An 18,768-nucleotide genomic window follows, 5' to 3' on the forward strand; every position below is an offset into this window, starting at 1 on the left:
TTTGTTTTAGGTGTGTGGGGAAAAAATACCCTAATATCTTAACGCAGTTGCACCCGACACACATATCATAGCAATGCTAATATGTCAGCCACTTGACCTCGAAGTCATGAGACAGTGTTTGTTATCCGCACACAACCACACACACACACACACACATGTTGTTGCTTCGTCTGCACGCCTGGCTAAGTCATTAACAGCTGAGCAGAGAGGAGGAAGTGAAATTAGCATTTTAATTGTTTTGCTTTGAGTGGTTTTCTATCCTCTGACAGGGATTAGAGTCTCTTCTCCACTCTTAGTCGGCACCACTGTCAACAGCTCACTCTGCTGTCGGCTACACTCCTCAAACTGTGCGCGTGTGTGTGCATGTGTGTTTGTGTTTGCGTAGGCATATGTGTTGAGGAAAGCAAAGCCGGACGGTACGCTGAGGTGGCACCCATGCTTCTTGCGTGTAATCGTTAGTCTCAAGGGATCGGCCACATTTTCCTGTCTGTCTTAGCCCAGCTGTTTTGCATTTCTCAATTGAGTGAGTGCATGTGTCTGCGCCCGTCCGCATATGTGTGTTTGTGTTTATGCATTAAAGGGGCGGAGATAATAGAACATTTTTATGGGAACGTAAAAATGTCATTCCTGTATCATAATTGTGATCAGACAAAAAGGGAATGTCATCTTTAAAGGTTGATAAAACATCTGTTTTCAGCTTTGTTTATGCTGATATATATACTCCAGATTTACAGAGTATATGGCATGTTTTTTTGTAAGTGGGAAAAATAACTGGTTATGTATTTTTTTTCTCCAGTGGGCATTTATATTGCTAAGATGGCCAAACAGTTTGTCAAAAAATTGAAATCTGAGTCGTCACCTTTATCCTATGATGAAAACTCTCTATTTTAAACAGAGTGATGTCTTCAAAGTCTCTTCATTTTGGAAAAGTTGTGGATTCTTTGGCATCATTGAGCACTGACCTCCTGGTGATTTGCAGACAGGTGTTAAGTGGCCAGGATGAAGATTAGCACCTCAAAGTCCCGAGGCCATTGTTCTCAGTTGGAATGTTCATTCTGGGCCAGGAACACGTTACTGCCCTAAGTGGAGAAGTTTAAGTATCCCAGAGCCTCATTCACTAGTAAGGGGAGAGTGGAGTTTGACAGATGGATTGGTGAAGTGCCTGCAGTGGTGCCGACTCTTTACTGGTTGGTTGCGGTGATGAGAGAACTGTGAGGGAAAGTGAGGCTGTCGGTTTATCAATGGATCTACGTTCCCAGCATCACCTATGTCCACAAGATCGCAGTAATGACCGGAAGAATGACATTATGAACACAAACAGCTGAAATGAGCTTCCTCTAAAGGTGGCTGAGCTCAGCCTTAGAGATTGGTTGTGGACCTCAGTCATTCGGTAGGGTTTTAGAGTAGAGCCACTGCTCCTCATCATCAAATGAGTCAGTTGAGGTATGCTTCCTAGGCACCTCCTAGGTGGGGTGTTCTGTGCATGTCCCACCAAGAGGTGGCCCTGGGGCCGACCCAGGACACCCTGGATGGATTAAATCTCTTGGGGGGCTTGGGAGCACCTTAGTGTCCTGCCAGAAGAGTTGGAGTAGGTGGTCCTGATTTGGGAGGGGAGGTTTAGGCATTTCTGCTTCAAATACTGCCTACTGCTAATGTCTTAAGGCAACTGTTGTTGTGATTTGGCAGTACAAAAATACAATTAAAATGCATTGAATTACTAGAACATGGGCCCAGATGGATAGATGGATGGATGGATGGATGGATGGATGGATGGATGGATGGATGGATGGATGGAGATCCCTCCTACCGAGTTCATTTTCTCCTGTTTGTACAACTAAATCCTGTTTGACCCGTACAGCCATTGATATAATCTTTGAAGAGTAGTCCTGATTTGGTTGGATGAGTCAATAAACTAAGAAGCGAGATAAATGCACTGCTCAGAAAATGAGAGGGAAAGGAGGAGGAGGAGGGAAAGAAGAAGCTGACTTCAGCAACTCCTCTGATTTCCTGTCCTGCTGTTCTCCTCTTCCCTCTTCCTCCCAATCGCTCTTTCTTTCCAATTAAAGAAAGAGGGGCTATAAATTAATGCCCATAGAGGTAGGAAGATACTCTCTATCGACTGGTCAGAGAACAAAATGCTGAATCTACCCACATCTAATACCAAATATTGTGCACATGCTGTTCATGGAAAGCAGTGCGTGTTTGTGTATGTGTGTGGTTACAATCTTAAAGCCTGTGGGATTACAGCATTATAACAATCCACGCCGGCAATCCTATCGCATCATCACTCTGAAATAGATTTAGAGCCACTTGGTGGCAAGATGACACTCTGTCCCTGAAGTGCTTTGTATACTTTTTCGTATACTTTTTTCTTAAAGCCCTTGTTTCATCTACCACTCCTTCTTTTGTCACTTCACACTTGTTCTGCTTTGTTGTTCTTTCTATTCCATCATCATCTTTCTTCATCTTTGTTTCTTTAAAGGTCTTGCTCTTTGTACCAACATGTCTTTTTCCTCATTTCATTCGTTTCATATTTGTCTCTTTGTGTTACACTTTTTCTGCCCACACAAACCTACACACAGACACACACACACACACACACACACACACATATTCAAGGGCTATAATAAACCAGAACCTGGATGAATAACAGAGAGAGCATGATAAAAGAATAAAGTAAAACCGGGGTCATGGCTTTTACACCAAGCACATTCTCTGTGCCAGTCTCACGGGGAGAGTTATCGTTGTGGCAAGTTGCATTATGGGAGAATGAGTTCCTAATAGCATGGAGAAACCCATTCAGTCATAAAACAGTATCTGTCACTCCTGTCAGACAAAATTATGTCAGGAAAATGGATTCTGCTCTCCCTCTCCTACACCCTACGCTTGCTCCGAATGTGTGTCTGCGTGCACGCACGGCGTCGTTTGTGCGCGAAAAATGAGGGCATAGAGAAAGAGGATGAAAGAGTGGAAAATCGAAAAGAAACGGAATCCATTAATTTAGACATATTTCTTTAAAGTGAAGCTCTTTCACAAAGGCTCAGAGAATAGCGACGCCTGAATCGAAGACGCATGTGCGCGTTTGTGTGTCGACTTGCGAGTGTGGGTGCATGCACGTGGGCTTTTCTGTGCGTCTGCTCTCCATATTGTGATTCTCCAAGCACAAATCCCATGCTGTCTGTAATAATTATTTTGTGAACTGGCTGCTAACACCACAGCAGTTCCTGAAGCAGTTTACGCACTTCATCGACTCAGCAGGAATAAAATATAACATCCTGGTTCTGATCGGTAAATACAATTTTCTCGTGCTGTTGATGAAGTCATGCTTTAATTCAGCAAACAATTACAAAGCTGTAGACTTTCATAAATAATACAAGGACAATATGAAAATAGAAAATGTAATATATTTTGATCCAATAAGAGGTGCATGGATCTAGATTTGGATATGTAGCAAGTAAGGATTATGTTTCTTTTTTAAACTTGGGTATGACATGGACATCTGTTGCATCTGTTGAATGAACAGTAGTATGAAGCAGTTAATATTTTAGACTCCTAATGTTTCAAAATTAAATGATTAGGAAAAAAATTAACTAGTAAATGGTAACTTTAATTATTTAAATGTTCTACTTACTGTGATTTTAGCTAATTTGTGATGAATGCCTAGTTTTATTTGATCAAATCGCATCAGGCAGAACATGAAAAAGTGAACGTCTTGCTTAGCAAGAGTAATCCATCCAGACATTTATCAGTCTTGCCATCAATATTTAGGTAAGGTTGTAAATTCAGATTCATATTTATAGAATGAAATGTAAAATATCTCTTTATAGATGTTGTGTTTTAGACATTTTTTTCAATTTCATATTAAGTGAAATAAATATTTTAACGCCCTGTGATGAATCGCGTTACTTATATGTTTTAAACTAGTTATGAAGCAATTACAAAGTTATACACTAGTATTCAAGGGGCCAGACTTTCTTGACATTTTTAAAGTGCTCTAGACCAACAGTTCTCCAGACTTTCTAAAAGTCTTTCAAAGTTTTTCTTGACCGGCTGCTTTTCCACTCATTTTCAGTCCAGACTTTTTACTTGACCATTTTCAGAACAATGTGTTTTTGTTTTTGCCCTATGAATTATTCAAGTATGCAAAAGGCTCCTAACTCCAGGGATGAACCAATTTTGTGTCTACATAAAGAATTTTACGTTTTACCTTTAGGCACTTTGTTACTTGCAGCCTGTCACAAAAGCAAATAATTTGTCATTTATTTAGTTGAGTCCATGAATGTCAAAGATAACACAGTTTGACCGGCATTAAGTAGTATTTTTACACCAACAAGGTGATTCTTAAAAAACAATTAGTGTGCCTTGTTCTTAAAAATTTAAATTAAAAAATTCAATAAATAAATAAAATTGGAGGAAACTGGAGAACAACAGTGACAGGCATAAAACACTGAGTATCTACAGCCATCTATAAAGCATAGTGGAGGTCCTGTCATCATTTGGGGCTTCATTTCAGCCAGTGGTGTTGGGGCTATGCAGAAGAATATGCAGAAAATACCTCCCCAGAGACCGGACATCAACATTATTGAAGCAGTGTGGGATCATCTAAAGAAGAGCTTTGAGTGTCCTTTAATAAGCCTGGAGGACTATCCCTGAAGACGACTTAAAGAAATTACAAGACAGTTGCCTAAGAGTTCAAACTATGATGAAGAATAAATGTGCTGATACCAAATAATGACATATAAGCTCTTTAGACACAGCACTCATTCATCCCTTGAATTAGGTGGCTTTTCATGCTTGAATTATTCATAAATCAACAAAACCACAAACACACGACTCCTCTCAAACTGATCAGGTACAAGGACTGGACTGAAAATGAGAGAAAAAACAGCAAATGTCCAAAGAATGTCCATGTACCCATTCAAATCTTTGTTAGCCTCGGAGTGATTCTTTTCTGTCCCATTCAAATACTTGTTGTCTGGCAAACTGTTAGCTGATGGACTCTAGTTACATTGTAAGGTTTTAAAAACCTTAAAGAGCTTTGAATAGTCGTAATAAAAACCCAGAGAGGCCGACAGTGATCACTGACTGTTTTTAGGGGCTCGTTTAGATTAAATAGAAAGAAACGCCTTAATTAACGCAGTGTAGTCTGGACCTGGAAGCAGGGTTAATACATCATCACTTAACAACCGGATTGCTTGAGATCACATGATCCAAGTCTGGCTCCATGAAAGCAAAATGAGTGGTGACACAGGACAGTACTACACAAACTGTACTACTGTATATGAATATGGCAAGTCCTTTCTGGTTGGTTCCAAGTTTGCTGATATCATTTCAGAATAAAAGAACCAGTTTAAGATGACTTAATATGCAGAAAACACTAGCTTTTATGTTTTACTTGTAATTAATTTAGCCTAATATTGCTAGTGGCTAAACTGCACCGAGTACACTTTTTTAAGTTATTAATTTTTTTCCCTTAAAAAAAAAAATTAATTAGTCCCTGATTAGTTAAAATTAGAACCATTTTAGTCAACCAAGACTTTGTTTTTTCTTTGTCTAAAGCTCCAACAAAAATGCCCCCCCAGAAACTCCATATAGGCTCCATCCTCATTATCTAGGCAAATATACCCCCATGACTTCCTGCAAAATGTGCTTCATTTGAATTAAATAGTTATTCACAGATAGTTACATAACCCTTAGTGAATAAATAAACCCAAACACCACACGCACATCTAACCACACAGGTGCAATGACTTTAAAGGTAGCTCTTCTCTAAACTTAAAGAAAAAAAAAGAAAAAGACACATCATCTAACCAATGTGGGTGTGCGCTGCAGAGAGGAGCAGGTGTGCTCAAAAAAAGGGAACTCATACACATGCTGGTGGCTCATTTATACCTTTCCTCTTCTCCTTTTGCTTCTTTCCTTTTCTCTTTCTCTCTCTTTGGGTCTCCTTTTCTTGCGATCATTTGCTCTCGATATTCCCTCCCATCTGTCTCTATCTCTTGTTCGTCTTGATAGCGTTCCATACAGCACTCCTCTCCCTGTCTCTCCTGTGCCTCAGGGGGACACATTTTATATTTTTAGTGCATATCCATATTTTAGTGCAGTTACTGAATTTTTACCTCTTGATCATCACAGGTCTCTCTCTGTGTGCCGCTGCTTTCTGGTGCATGGGTGGGACAGCAGCACCAGAGAAAGTGTGTGTGTGTGTGTGTGTGTGTGTGTGTGTGTGTGAGAAAGAGAGGGAGACAGAAAGAGAGAGAAAGAAAGAGAGAAGCTTCCAATTATGTTTCCACTTTGGGTCTCTGTGTGTCTCTTGCTTTCTGTCGCTTTCTCTGAACCACAGTACCAAGTGGTGCTGATCAATTTCCCAGGCTCTGTATTCAAAACACCACACTCTGCCTCTCCTCTGCACATCAACAAAAGGTCTTTTGCATGCATGCATCTGTGTGTGTGTCTGTCTGTGTTTGTGTGTGTGTAGGTATGAAATATGAAACAGCTAGTCTCAAAGATCGGGTGGAGACTCTGCAGATTGCGGCAAACTAAACTGCAAACTGTAAGTCACAGACGCACACATACACGCATGGGTCTGACTTGGATAACAATTGCATTCGTTGCTGCACGAGTCTCCCGAAAACTGTTTCTGTCAGTAACCAGTGTTGACGGGTCAAAATACACACGTGCATGGAACTGAACCCACGCCACCCTCCGGTATCAGAGGTCTCAGCTGTGTTTTGAGGCCCTATCAGAGGGGAGAAAAACAACACCAGAGTCTACAAATGATCTGAACTGGTGATGAAAGGAAAGGAGGGAAGGTAAGAAAAGATGGGAGAGGACAGATGAGGTAAAGAAGAAGAGAAAGAAGATCAAAGGTGGCGAACAGCCGTAAAGAGGAGAATGAAGGGTGTGAGGAGACAGATGCACAGGGAGTGACAAAATCAAATCAATGCAAAGAAAAGAAAATGACCATAAAACACAAAATTATCCATCTTCCCTTTACAATTCCCTCCAATTCCTCTCTTGTTTCCCGTCCTTCTCCCAAACTTGTCCTCTCAGTCTCGCCCATTTTAACATATGAGCTATGGGGGCATTAAATATGAGGTATTTAAGTAAGTACCAGGGAGTCAGATGTAGGTATAAAGATACATGACTGCCATTTAAAGTCCATTAAAATGGCACGAATTCTCAGCCTTTCATAGTGCCCATTCTTTATAGGAGCCACCTAACATTAACCAGTTACAGCAATCCATAAGCTCCTCGGTAAATGAGCTCATTGATCAACTGAGAGCTGTATGATGACACAGAGGTGGCATTTTCAATACTGCGCTCGTGGCTGGTTTTGTTTTCGTGTTGCATGTCTCAGCGGTGACCTCCAAGCCAAAGATGGTGGGCGGTGGTTGAATGTCATTTTATTTCATTTTGATTTAAGTCCTACTGAGTGATCTTAGTCAAGCAATTAACACGTTTGCCAAAGATCCCGAGTTTGAGACCCGAAGCAGGTACAAATTCCTAGAAGGACTCTGCCAAATCCAATATTTGGATCCATCCACTGTTGTGACCCTCCCACAAACAAGGGAGCAACAAAAAGAAGCTTCTTCTTCTTTTAATAATGACCTTTTAAGCTTTTAGTCAAGGAAAAAATAAGGACAACTGGAAATGTCCTTATTTTATTAAAGAAATGCATATTTATTGAACATGTGGAACAAATCATTATAAATCAAAACTACCTGTTTTCAGCAACCATGACAATCTGATGGCACGCTGTGTTACCTAATGCAAGTTTATTATATTAAAATGCTTAGCAAAGCTGAAAACTATGGTGGTTATTAAATAAGGAATCGGGCTGGCGGGCTGGCTCCTGGAGCATCGACCGCTAAAATGTCCCTAGAGACATTTTTTCACTCCAAACTCATATTCTTTTTCAAAGAAGTGAAAGCTTTTCAGTGCAGGATTATTTAGATATAGATCCTACCTTCTCCCACTCTCTCTCCTTGTTAAGAACAATGACCACCAGCTTTGGGTTTTCCTGGTAGCCGTCTTCTGTGAAGGACAAGTCTCTGCCATCCCACGTCACATTCATCATGTATCTGAGAATGAAAGGAGCAGAGGATGAGATATAGTGGGGCAAAGGGTGGTCAAAGAGATGGGGGTGGGGGCAGAGGGGGGTAATGGGAAAAATCAGTGAATAACAAAAGAATAGAAATGAGTGATTTTGTGAGAAAAAGAGAAAAGGAAATTGAATTACATTAGCATGTGGAATATTCCATTTACAATCTAATATTATTATTATTACCTTTCTGCAATATTCAGGCTCTTGTAGTGAAAGTTATAAAGTCACATTTGATCATTATGGACTGGATTATGATTGCATTTTAGAACTAAAGAAACTGAACAGTCGAAGCATAAATGAGAACCATATGTCATATATATATATATATATATATATATATATATATATATATAAATATACATATATATATGGCAAGACGGTATGTGTGCGTGTTCCTCAAGCTTGGTGTCCTGGGAATTTGAGGGTAGTGTGCAGTATCTTAGCTTTTCCTAGGACTGCACTCTTTTAAATAGAGATCTCTGATGTTGTGCCTGGAGTCTGCTGAAGCCACTCTCTGGTTTACAGCTCCTAAAGCTCCACTTTTGACCTCCACTTTTGCTCCAGTTGTTCCTTCAGCCCCTGGCCCTTCTCTATTTCCTCGTGCTCCTTCTTTGTGATGTTGCTGTCTGCCGGGGCTGCTACATCTTCTGCTCCTTTTCAACCACCACTATGTCTGGTTGGTTGGCCAGCAGCTGCTTGTCTTTCTGGAACTCAAAATCCCACAGGACCTTAGCCTTGTTGTTCTCAACTACTTTCAGTGGTGTCTCCCATCGGGAATTGGGGAGTTCTAATCCATATGTGGCACAGATGTTCCTGTATGCTATCCCAGCCACTTGGTTGTGTCTCTCGGTTTATGTTGTTCCAGCTTCCATCTTCCATCTTGGTACTATGTACTGGACTGTCTCCAAGGCACCTTTGCAAAGCCTCTAATAAAGTCTCTTTCCCCACACTGGGATGTTATTCCAGTTCATTTAACAGCCTGATGTCCTCACTATAGAGCCTGGTGAGGTGCATCAATGAAGTCTCGCTCTCTCCCAGCATATACCTTAATATGATCCACGTACAAGAGGTGGTTGTGTCTGGGAGATTGCTGTGGTCTGCTCTTAGGTGCACCATCCACTTGGTGTTGGTGCTCTGTGCCATCTCATTCTCTAAGATTGTCTTCCAGGATTGCTCAGTGTCAGATTTGTCTGTGTCTGCCATCATAGTATGGTTCCTTTGTAGCTGAGAGTAGACCCTAGATAGCTCTTGTCTGTTTCTCACAAAACCTTCTGGACCTTTGTTAGTGCACAAACATCATTCCAGATCTCCCTGATTTCCTTTACAGCCTTCTTTTCCACACGGGGCGCTTTCTCTATATGTATTTGTGATTTTCTACCCAAGTGTTTCTTAGATTTCTGTGGCAGTGGCATATATGAGATCATTGCTTTTAGTGATACTGGTAGTGGGGATGTTGAGTAGAGGTGTGTTCACATTTGCAAGCATCTCCTGTGGTGAGAAAGAGGAAGTAGTGCCCTCGGTTGTGTGGCTGCCTTGAGTTTGGCCACAATCTTCATCCTCAGCTAAGTAGATGCATCTGTTAGTGCAGATGGCTGGGCATTATTTAGTTCAGCTACAAAGAGTTTACTTACTCTCTTCTACCAGGGCTGGCTCAGTTAACATATATATATATAAATAGAGATATATGAGTAGTGAGATAGATAGTAAAGAAAAAGTGAGAAATTACAGCACCTAAAGCCTTAGTCGGTCCATTCTAACACAACACACACGTACGCACACACTGTAATGAGTGACCTATATGGCAGGTCACATTAGCTAAGATGGAGGGCAGTGGGAAGATATTCTTGGGTCCACACAGCCTCTACATTAATCATGGCTGTCCTTCCTCACTCTGTCTCCCTCACTCCTTCTGTCAGCGCTCTGGTACAACACGACAGAGATGGCTGCTCTTTTCTTTCACCTTTATTCCATTCTGGGGGGCCAGGCGGGTGAAAGAACTCCTAAATGGAGCACGGACCCACTTGATGTGTCGTTGAAAACTCACAGTGGATTGCTGCGGGTGAGCTCTTTCAAGCTGTGTAGGGCATTGTGCAGGGACGTGCTGAAGGGTAAAAATGGCCAGAAAACTATAAAAACAAGTATTTGTGTGAGTTGGACCAAAAAATAAATAAATGAATAAATCTTTTTAACAACCTGCATGTGTAAAACTGTTTGTTTTACAATCTTTTGTTGGAAAGTGATTGTTTATTTATTTAGGTTCAACTGAATTGTTGGATTAGCTACAGATTTGCAATAGTATCGACACCAGCGGTGCTGTATTTGCTCCGTCTGGTTAATACACAACTTCACACAACACCTTTGCAGACTGGGAGTGTAAAACACAGATGCAGCTTCTGGATCAGAAAAATTAAGCCAAGCCAGAAATGCCAAAAAACCTGCATTAAAACCTCTGAAGGCCCCCAGATGATATGAGGTGTCATTGCAAAAAGACTTCCTATGGGCTCGGTCACTAATTTTGGGTTGTAGTACCAACATTTGTAATAAATATTAAGCTGTCCGAGGCGCACGTTAACATTAGCCATTGAAATATAGGCAGCATGGCGGCGCGATGGTTAGATTTGTTGTGTTGACTGTTGTCAATCTCAGATCTGTTCGGATAAATGGAAAATTGGTTAATGGATGGGTGTTAACAATTATCTGACAGCTAAATTACCTGTCTATCATGTTACCAATAATGTAGGAGGTATGTTAATGATAAAATAATTAATAAAAGTTAATGTTGTTGCTAGGCAACAGACATGATCAGTCCTGTCCATTTGTAACATTCGTAGAGGGCTGCACAGTTTATCAAATTTTAATCTCAGTCCTTATTTTCAATCATCACTCATGATCCTCAGGACTAATATGGATGAGTAATAAAACATTCAAAGACAAAAAAAAAATCATTTGCTTGGATTCAGCACAAGTGGTGTCAACAAAAATAAATCACATGCAAAGAGAGCCGAGTTGTGTCTGCACTGAATAGCAGCACAACTAACTCATTCAGCCGCCTAAAAACACACCACACAAAGTGCAGTATTATGAATGCATGAAGGCTAAGAAAAACAATTCACTGCTTGCTAACGTGATTCATCCAACATTAACATAAACATCCATAAAAGCCAGCCTGTGCAGCGCGTCACCGTATCCATCCAGCTCACAAAGACACACCTGAAACCACCAAAACAATCAGCAAAGATTGTTTGCAGTACATACAGTGAGTAATCGCGGTTTCTGGAAAATGGTTAACTCACTGGACAGAAGATACGTTATCGCTTTTATTCGCATCTTATTTAATTAAAGAAGTTTTAATTAACAGGAATGCATCAAAATGTAAAAGTGAAGCAGTGCCCCGCTGATTTAATTTTGTACTAAGTTTTCATTTTTTCAAAGAATTGCAATGAATTTAGTTAAACAATATGGATGTAAAACATATTGTAATACAACACGGATGTGCAAAAAAAACTTTGTCACTAAAGTCTTTGAACAATTATGACAAATAATCATGACTTCGACGTTGATCAAATTAAATGTATCATTATGTCCATAATCAGGTTAAAAGAGTTAATTTAACAGGATAACATAATTATTTGTGCCTGTATTTTTGCCTTAAAGTCCCAGGATGAAGTGGAATCTTACCAACTTCTGTCAAAATATAGGGTAAAGTATTGTTATTTTTTTGGTCTTTATAAAAAATAAAAAAGAATAATAAATTTCAATTTTTTCCATTAGATCAAAAATGGCACTTATTTTCTGAGTTTAAAATTCTAGTATTAAACAATGTCTTTTTTATTTACATAAAATCTTGTGCAATACCTATTTTATCTTTAAAAAAATAAGAAAAGAGAGAAAAAAGAAAAGCATTTATTACTTTATGGACTATTAGACATCAGCTATCAGGGGAGTGACAGAAAATATGGGGAAGAAGCAGGAAGATGGTTCAGCAAGCCAGTAATTGAACCAGGGACTTGCTGCTCAAGACATCTAAGCTCATGTAGTATCAGGAGGCCTCCACCATGCAGCTTTCATGCTGCAGATAACAGCAACCACCGCATGATCTGCCAGATATGACTGTGACTGCCAATTTACAGCTTAGCTTTTAGTTAATTAAATAGATTTTTATTATTTATGTACTCACTACTACACTAATCTATTTCAGAGTCTAGCAACTAAGAAAAAAAAGAATCAATAAGTCACAAGGATGACAAAAGTAATTGTGAAGAGGTAGTTTAATATCTGTGCTTTGGTGGTGACATTTCCTGATACCAACATGCCCCCTTAAATTGCTGCTGATGACACACATGCGCGCGCGCGCACGCACGCACACGCACAAACACAACTCAATGCCCAGATGAAATCAGCCAGAGATAAGGGGATTGAGTGGGCTTTGTGATTAAAATAATCTGATTGGCCTGCAAGCAACCAGGTGAGTAGTATTAAGCCATTTGATTGGACACGCAGTGCTGCGCTCGACCCAATTATGTGCGACTACCAGGAGAGAATGAGGTGCTGGGAGCAGTACCAGAGCCCAGGCTGCTTTTTTTAGATACCAGTCCATTCTACACTTTGAAACCATCTGTGTGAAAAAAAAGAAGCACTCTCACATGTTTAAAGAATGGCTCCTCTACCCCGGCTAAACTTTCTCTTAAGGGTGAAGCTAAAATGAAGCTCGTTTTTTGTGATTCTCATGAAAGCTTTTTACTGGGAATATTGCAAGCTGGTTTAAAAGTGATGTGTCAGCACTTCATCATAACTCTGAACCTTTAATGATAGCAATTAAAAAAAGTAGGATACAATAGCTGTGTGTGTGGATCTGCTGTAAGAGTCATATGTAAAATTAGCCAAGCAGTTATGTTATATAAAGATAAATATGAACACGCTAAACAAGACAAAAAGAAGGAAGGACTGGATTGTGTGTGTATGTTTGCAAGCACATTTGGGCTGACAGCCATCGAACAGGTGGACCTGATAGTGCGTTGCTAGGATACGGACACAGACTGAAGTGTGTATGCTGCAAAATGACCCTCAACAACCCCCCCTCCCCCAGAGTAAACATCCCTGCAGACGCTCAGGAGCACAGGCAATTACCTGGCCAAAGGGGGCAGAATAGGGTGAGGAAGTAGAGAAACAGCAGAGATGATGCAATCCGCCCCCCAACTCCCACTCCTCAAAAAAAAAAGACTTTAAATATGAGACTGAGGGAAATCATTCTCAGAGAACTAAGAGAGAGGAAGAGGAGTAACCCTTGATAGACTCTCATGAAAAATGTATAGAGTTACTTTTAAGCTTCTTTTGGAATGGAGGGGTGTTGTCATGAGCGGAGGTGAGGGTGTTTTTTTCTGCTGTTACTGCAGCAGAGTTAACAAGACTACAAGTACTCTGCAAGAGAAAAATAAGAGCACACACTGCATTAAAGCTGCAAGTGTTTAATATTCTCAACACTCATACTACTGTTTTTCTTAACCGTTTGGATAATCAGGGAGAAAAAGAACATTAACTGTGTCACCATTAACAACAACAACGTTCTAAGTAAAATGGTAACACTCTTCCAAGCCCACCGCCCAGGTCGTCTGGATTTTCTGATTACAGCACTGTGCCCTGAACTCATAAAGTTCTTTTGACAAAGACTCAAACACTCAAAAACAAATGTATTTTGAGTGGTTCTGGATTGTCTCCCATGTGATAACATTAACTTTTATCTATTTTAACTTTAATACAGGAGCGAGTAGACTATACAAAGATGGTACGATGAACTATAAAACACTGAATGTGTTCAAGATAGAGACAACGACCAGTCAGAGCAAGGATGTATACTGTCAGGGTACTTATGAGCTGTGAAGTGCACACACAAGAGATATGCCCTGTGAGAGACAGAGGAGGGAAGCTGAAAAAAAGATAAGGGCTGATGATTGAGGGCTTTTAAAAGGACCCAAGGGTGGGTAGTCATTTGAAAACACACACTCAGCCTCAGGTGGCAGGTGTTAAGTCTGACATGAAGAATAGCTACAGGAGGGGAAGTACATGCTATTTAGCATCCACTCCCTTGTGCCAAGATGGGTTTGTATGTGTGTGAATTTTGGCTGCATGAGTTTAGGTGGCATAAAATAATATTATAATGTAAACAATAATACCTGCATCATGAAATGGTTTCACAAAACAAAATATACGTGTTCATATACTAGCAGCATCCGGTGTAGCTGCTGCTATAGCCCAGCTGCTTCAAAGGTTCGTATGCTGTGCATTTAGAGATGCTCTTCTGCATCCTTGCTTGTGACACGTGATTATTTAAGTTACTTTTTTGTTATTTGAGTTGCTCTTTATCAGCTCAAGGCAGTCTGGCTCCTCACCTCTGACCTCTGGCACTAAGAGGGTATTTTCCCCCAGAGATCTGCTGCTGACTGGATATTTTTTCTTTTTTGGACCATTCTCAGTCAACTCTAGAGATGGTTGTGCAGGAAAGTCCCAGCAGACCAGCAGTTTCTGAAATAATCAGACCAGTCCATCTAGCATCAACAACCTGAGTTGGCTAAAGACAGACATTCTGTACTTACGTAGAAGTACAGGTACTAGCGTTAAAACAATAGTCCAGTAAAAGTTTGGGTACTGATTCAACTTCTTTACTCCAGTAAAAAAGCTAACTGAACCTAATCCTCTGGTGATAAATACATGAACATGACTGCGTTTCATGTGTTACTGTTTAGGCTCAATCAGTTTGATGTTTGAAGGCTCGCAGTGACGATATAATAATAACTTCCCCCAAATGTGTTAAACCAAAAGTAATGAGCCTGATTTGAAAATGTAAGGAGTAGAAAGTATAGATATTTGTTTAAAAATGTAGGGAGTAAAAGTAAAAGGTTGTCTGAAAAAAAATACTAATAGAACAGACACCTGAAAATTGTACGTAAATACAGTAACAAAGTATTTGTACTTGGTTTCTTCCCACCGCTGTCAACAACCAAGCCACATTCAAATCCCTTAAATCATCTTTCTTCTCCATTCTGATACTCGGGTTAGACTTCAGCAGGTCATCTTGACAATGTCTGCGTGCTTAAATGCACCGAGCTGCTGCCATGTGATTGGCTGAGAGTCGTGTGAATGAGCAACTGAAAAACGTGGGTAGTGAGTGAAACTGATTTTGTTCCTTGTGTCAAACAGCTGTTCTGCTCTACAAAGAAGAAGCCAGATGTCTGGTTAAAATATGTGAAAACATCTAAAACATTTTAAAAATTCAGTGCCAAGGAAACATTTACATTTCTTAGAAAAACAAACGACCGGGCAGTCGTTTAGCTGAAGCTAAGTCGATTAGCCTTTCAGTTAAAAGTTAAACTTAAAACCTCTTTTATGTCCTAAGCTTTAAGTACTTCTTTAATGTTGAAAGTTGGGACCATTATACCGTTCGCTTTAATTCTCCAAAACCAAAACAGAAAAAGATGATAACTTTCTGAGCTCCACGATCAGCCTGTTGGAAAACTGATTTTCTCACAGCTCGTTTAAAGTGCACACCCACCGCTGCCTAATGGACACTTCATTTGAAGTATCAGGCACTTGACCTACAATCAGTCTGTTGTTTTAGATTCGAAATGGAGAGATGCTCCATAGTCACCTCACACCATCAATGTTTAAGCCCTAACCACTGTACTCACACACAGACACACATCTTCTACCTTTGTGTGAAGGTTTATTTGCCTATTTGAAAGCTGATAACAGTGGTGTGAGGCCTAAAACAGCTGTTTTTGTGAATGTGAAAATGCTTAATTATACCCATAAATCATCCACATGTAAATGTAGTAACAACAGCTTTTTTGAGGAACAAATTCAACTACATTCATTTTTTTTACATAATGCGAATTTACTAGAATAGCTGACTAAATAAAAGAGGTTTCTTTTTTTTTTAATGGTTTGCCTGCTTATACAGTAATAGCATAAGAGCAGTTTCATTATAGAATCAAATCCACTGTAGTGTTTTACTCAGTGTTTAGAAATCTTACCCCTAAATACACGATTAGTTCTGAGATCACTTGCTGCATTTCACATCCCACAAGGGACCTGCGAACATTTACATTTACATTTATTAATACACAAACGCCCATAGGTGTCGTTAGCAAGTGATTATGCGGTAATGTATTATGTATGAGCCATGGATTGACGGGCATGTTGAGACTCTGGGGCGTGACGGTCTCCATTCTCTAAAAAGACAAAAAAACATGTTAGATCTCTAACGCTCTAAAATGATAAATACACTAAACGGTTTTGTACAGCACACATGAAGAAGAACTACAGGCAAAACCATTTTTTCTGTTTTCCATGCACACTGACGTTATTTTAAAATAGCTCTCCTAGTGGACAAATTAGTGCAAATATGAAACTAAATCCTAAAAAAACTAAATAAATAGATAAAATGTCCAAGGTAGTCAGTGATGTTGCATTTTTTGTGTGTAAAAAAAACCCCAAGGATATCTGAAGGACATAAATTTATTTGTTTGTTCCTGAGTTTGAATGTCTGGAAAATGTTTTTTAAAAAAGTTGGGGGTTTTTTGAAATATGTATAGAGCAGGGGTGGGCAATCTCAGTCCACGAGGGCCGGTGTCCCTGCAGGTTTTAGATGTGTCCTCGAACCAACACAGCTGATTTAAATGGCTAAATTAGCTCCTCAACATGTCCTGAAGTTCTCCAGAGGCCTGGTAATGAACTAGTCATGTGAATCAGGTGTGTTGACCCAGGGTGAGATCTAAAACCTGCAGGGACACACTGGCCCTCGTGGACTGAGATTGCCCACCCCTGGTATAGAGTGATTAAGAAATATTCAATATTCAAAACCAAAACCTTTTAAACACTTTAAACTTTTAAACCAGTTTTTATCCAGTTCTCAGATTTATAATTATGAAAATGTACATATTTTGATGAAAAATGCCTCATTTTATGTCTCTGTAAGTGTCGTACAGAAAAATGCCAGAAAGGACAGGTTACAAAAAATCGCATTGTGTAGCGCTGTTGAGCACGCGTTTGTCTTTGCACCTCTGAAATGACAGCTGCCCCAGGACTAAGTTTGTGTGTGTAATGTGCATCTGCAAAAAAAAAATGTGTTTTCTGAATTTTGACCCCCATATATCACGGCTACAGACTGAAATTACCTGTCAGAACAAACTACCGGCACCACGCCTTTTCCACACACACACTAACACACTGATAAATAAGTGCTAAAGTCTTTTAAGGCACACTGTTCTCCACAGGAAGGTGAGCAGCACACTGTAAATCTGTCATGGCAGAACATTCTCTTAAGGGGGGATATTTCTCTTGTTTCTAACACGCGTGCACGCGCACAAGTGCACACGCCGTATTTTATATGGAGTACAGGTTGTCACTCGGTCTGATTGCTGCGCTGGCCAGCGCTCTTAGTTGGTCATTTGTCTCCTGTTTTTATTTAATTTTATTTTTTATTACTCGGCACACCATATTCATCTTGGATATGTCACAGTGGATTTATCATCACGGCTGACACGAGCAAAGTGACTGAGGTAAAACTTCACTAAAGGCCCACACTGTAGTAGACAGCGTGCTATAGTAGTAGCCACTGAGTGTAGGATTTTTTTTTTAATTTTTTGTAAATTCAGCAATAACTATTAATAATATTCCCATCAAAACAAGTTACTTTCAATTATGAAATGGTTTCTGGCACACTTAGGGCTGGAAGGAGCATCTGCTTTAAATCTAATTGTTGTGACAAACCACAGTGGAGTCTGAGAGGTGCTCAAGCAAACAAACAATAAATCTCAAGCTGAACACTAGCCAGATGCTCATAAGATAATAATACCATTATTGACATCTTGCTTACAAAAACACACCTCCTGAAAGACTGGGGTAAATACTGTACCTAAAGGAAAATACTGCAATATGTCCCACATACTGTATATTTGCACTTACGTCCCATCTGCTCACCTCTCTGTGCATGCATCTGTGTACTTGCATGTCTGTGTGCTGACCGTGTCTTCATGTCTTCCCTGACAGCTGATGATGGTCCAACAACCCACACTTGCCATCGCCCTGACCTACCCTTAACCAATCGTGTTTTCTCTTGTCCTGGCCTCAAAGCCCTATTGGCTGAGTTCTCTCACCCACTACAGTGCCATCTGTGGACACTCATCACCTGGGTAACAACCTTAGGCAGCAGAGCACGCTGGGAACAACGTCAGCTGTCTCTTGGTGTTCGGTGACTCTGTTTGGTGTGTCTGTGTTTCCAGACAAATTGAGACATAGATCAGGTTGTAAGTTAGGATGCAATCAGTCATACTTTACTGACTCCTTCCGCAAATGACCGCTGCTTTGGTAGCTCGTTAATTGGTGCCAATCAGCACCGGTAACTACCTTGTTACCTCGGCGACTTTGGAAAGTTTGTGTTAAGCCATTAGGCAGGTGGGGTTGTTATGGCTCCAGATGAAATTTGGGGTGGCATTTGGAAGGCGTGGGAAGATTCAGACAGAAACATCATCAATAATGATGAAAAGCTGGTAGAGTCGTAGGTGCGCAGAGAAGAAAGCTCTGCTGTGACCTAGCCACAAAAAGCCAATTAAAATGCATCATATGGCAGAATGAACTGACCAAAGGGAATAAAAAAAATCTCAGAC

At 40.1% G+C, this 18,768-nt stretch overlaps 1 protein-coding gene across 2 annotated transcripts in view; it reads right to left on the minus strand.

The window, feature by feature from the left end:
* grin2aa (glutamate receptor, ionotropic, N-methyl D-aspartate 2A, a) overlaps positions 1 to 18,768 on the minus strand; it is a 162,588-nt gene that overhangs the window by 32,580 nt on the left and 111,240 nt on the right. For both annotated transcript variants that reach the window (XM_019358061.2, XM_025906858.1), the window contains one exon: positions 7,970 to 8,084. In XM_019358061.2, the coding sequence (XP_019213606.1) occupies positions 7,970 to 8,084 (115 nt within the window). The remainder of the gene's footprint in view (positions 1 to 7,969; positions 8,085 to 18,768) is intronic.

This window comes from Oreochromis niloticus, linkage group LG4 (genome assembly GCF_001858045.2).
Source record: "Oreochromis niloticus isolate F11D_XX linkage group LG4, O_niloticus_UMD_NMBU, whole genome shotgun sequence".
NCBI lineage: Eukaryota > Metazoa > Chordata > Actinopteri > Cichliformes > Cichlidae > Oreochromis > Oreochromis niloticus.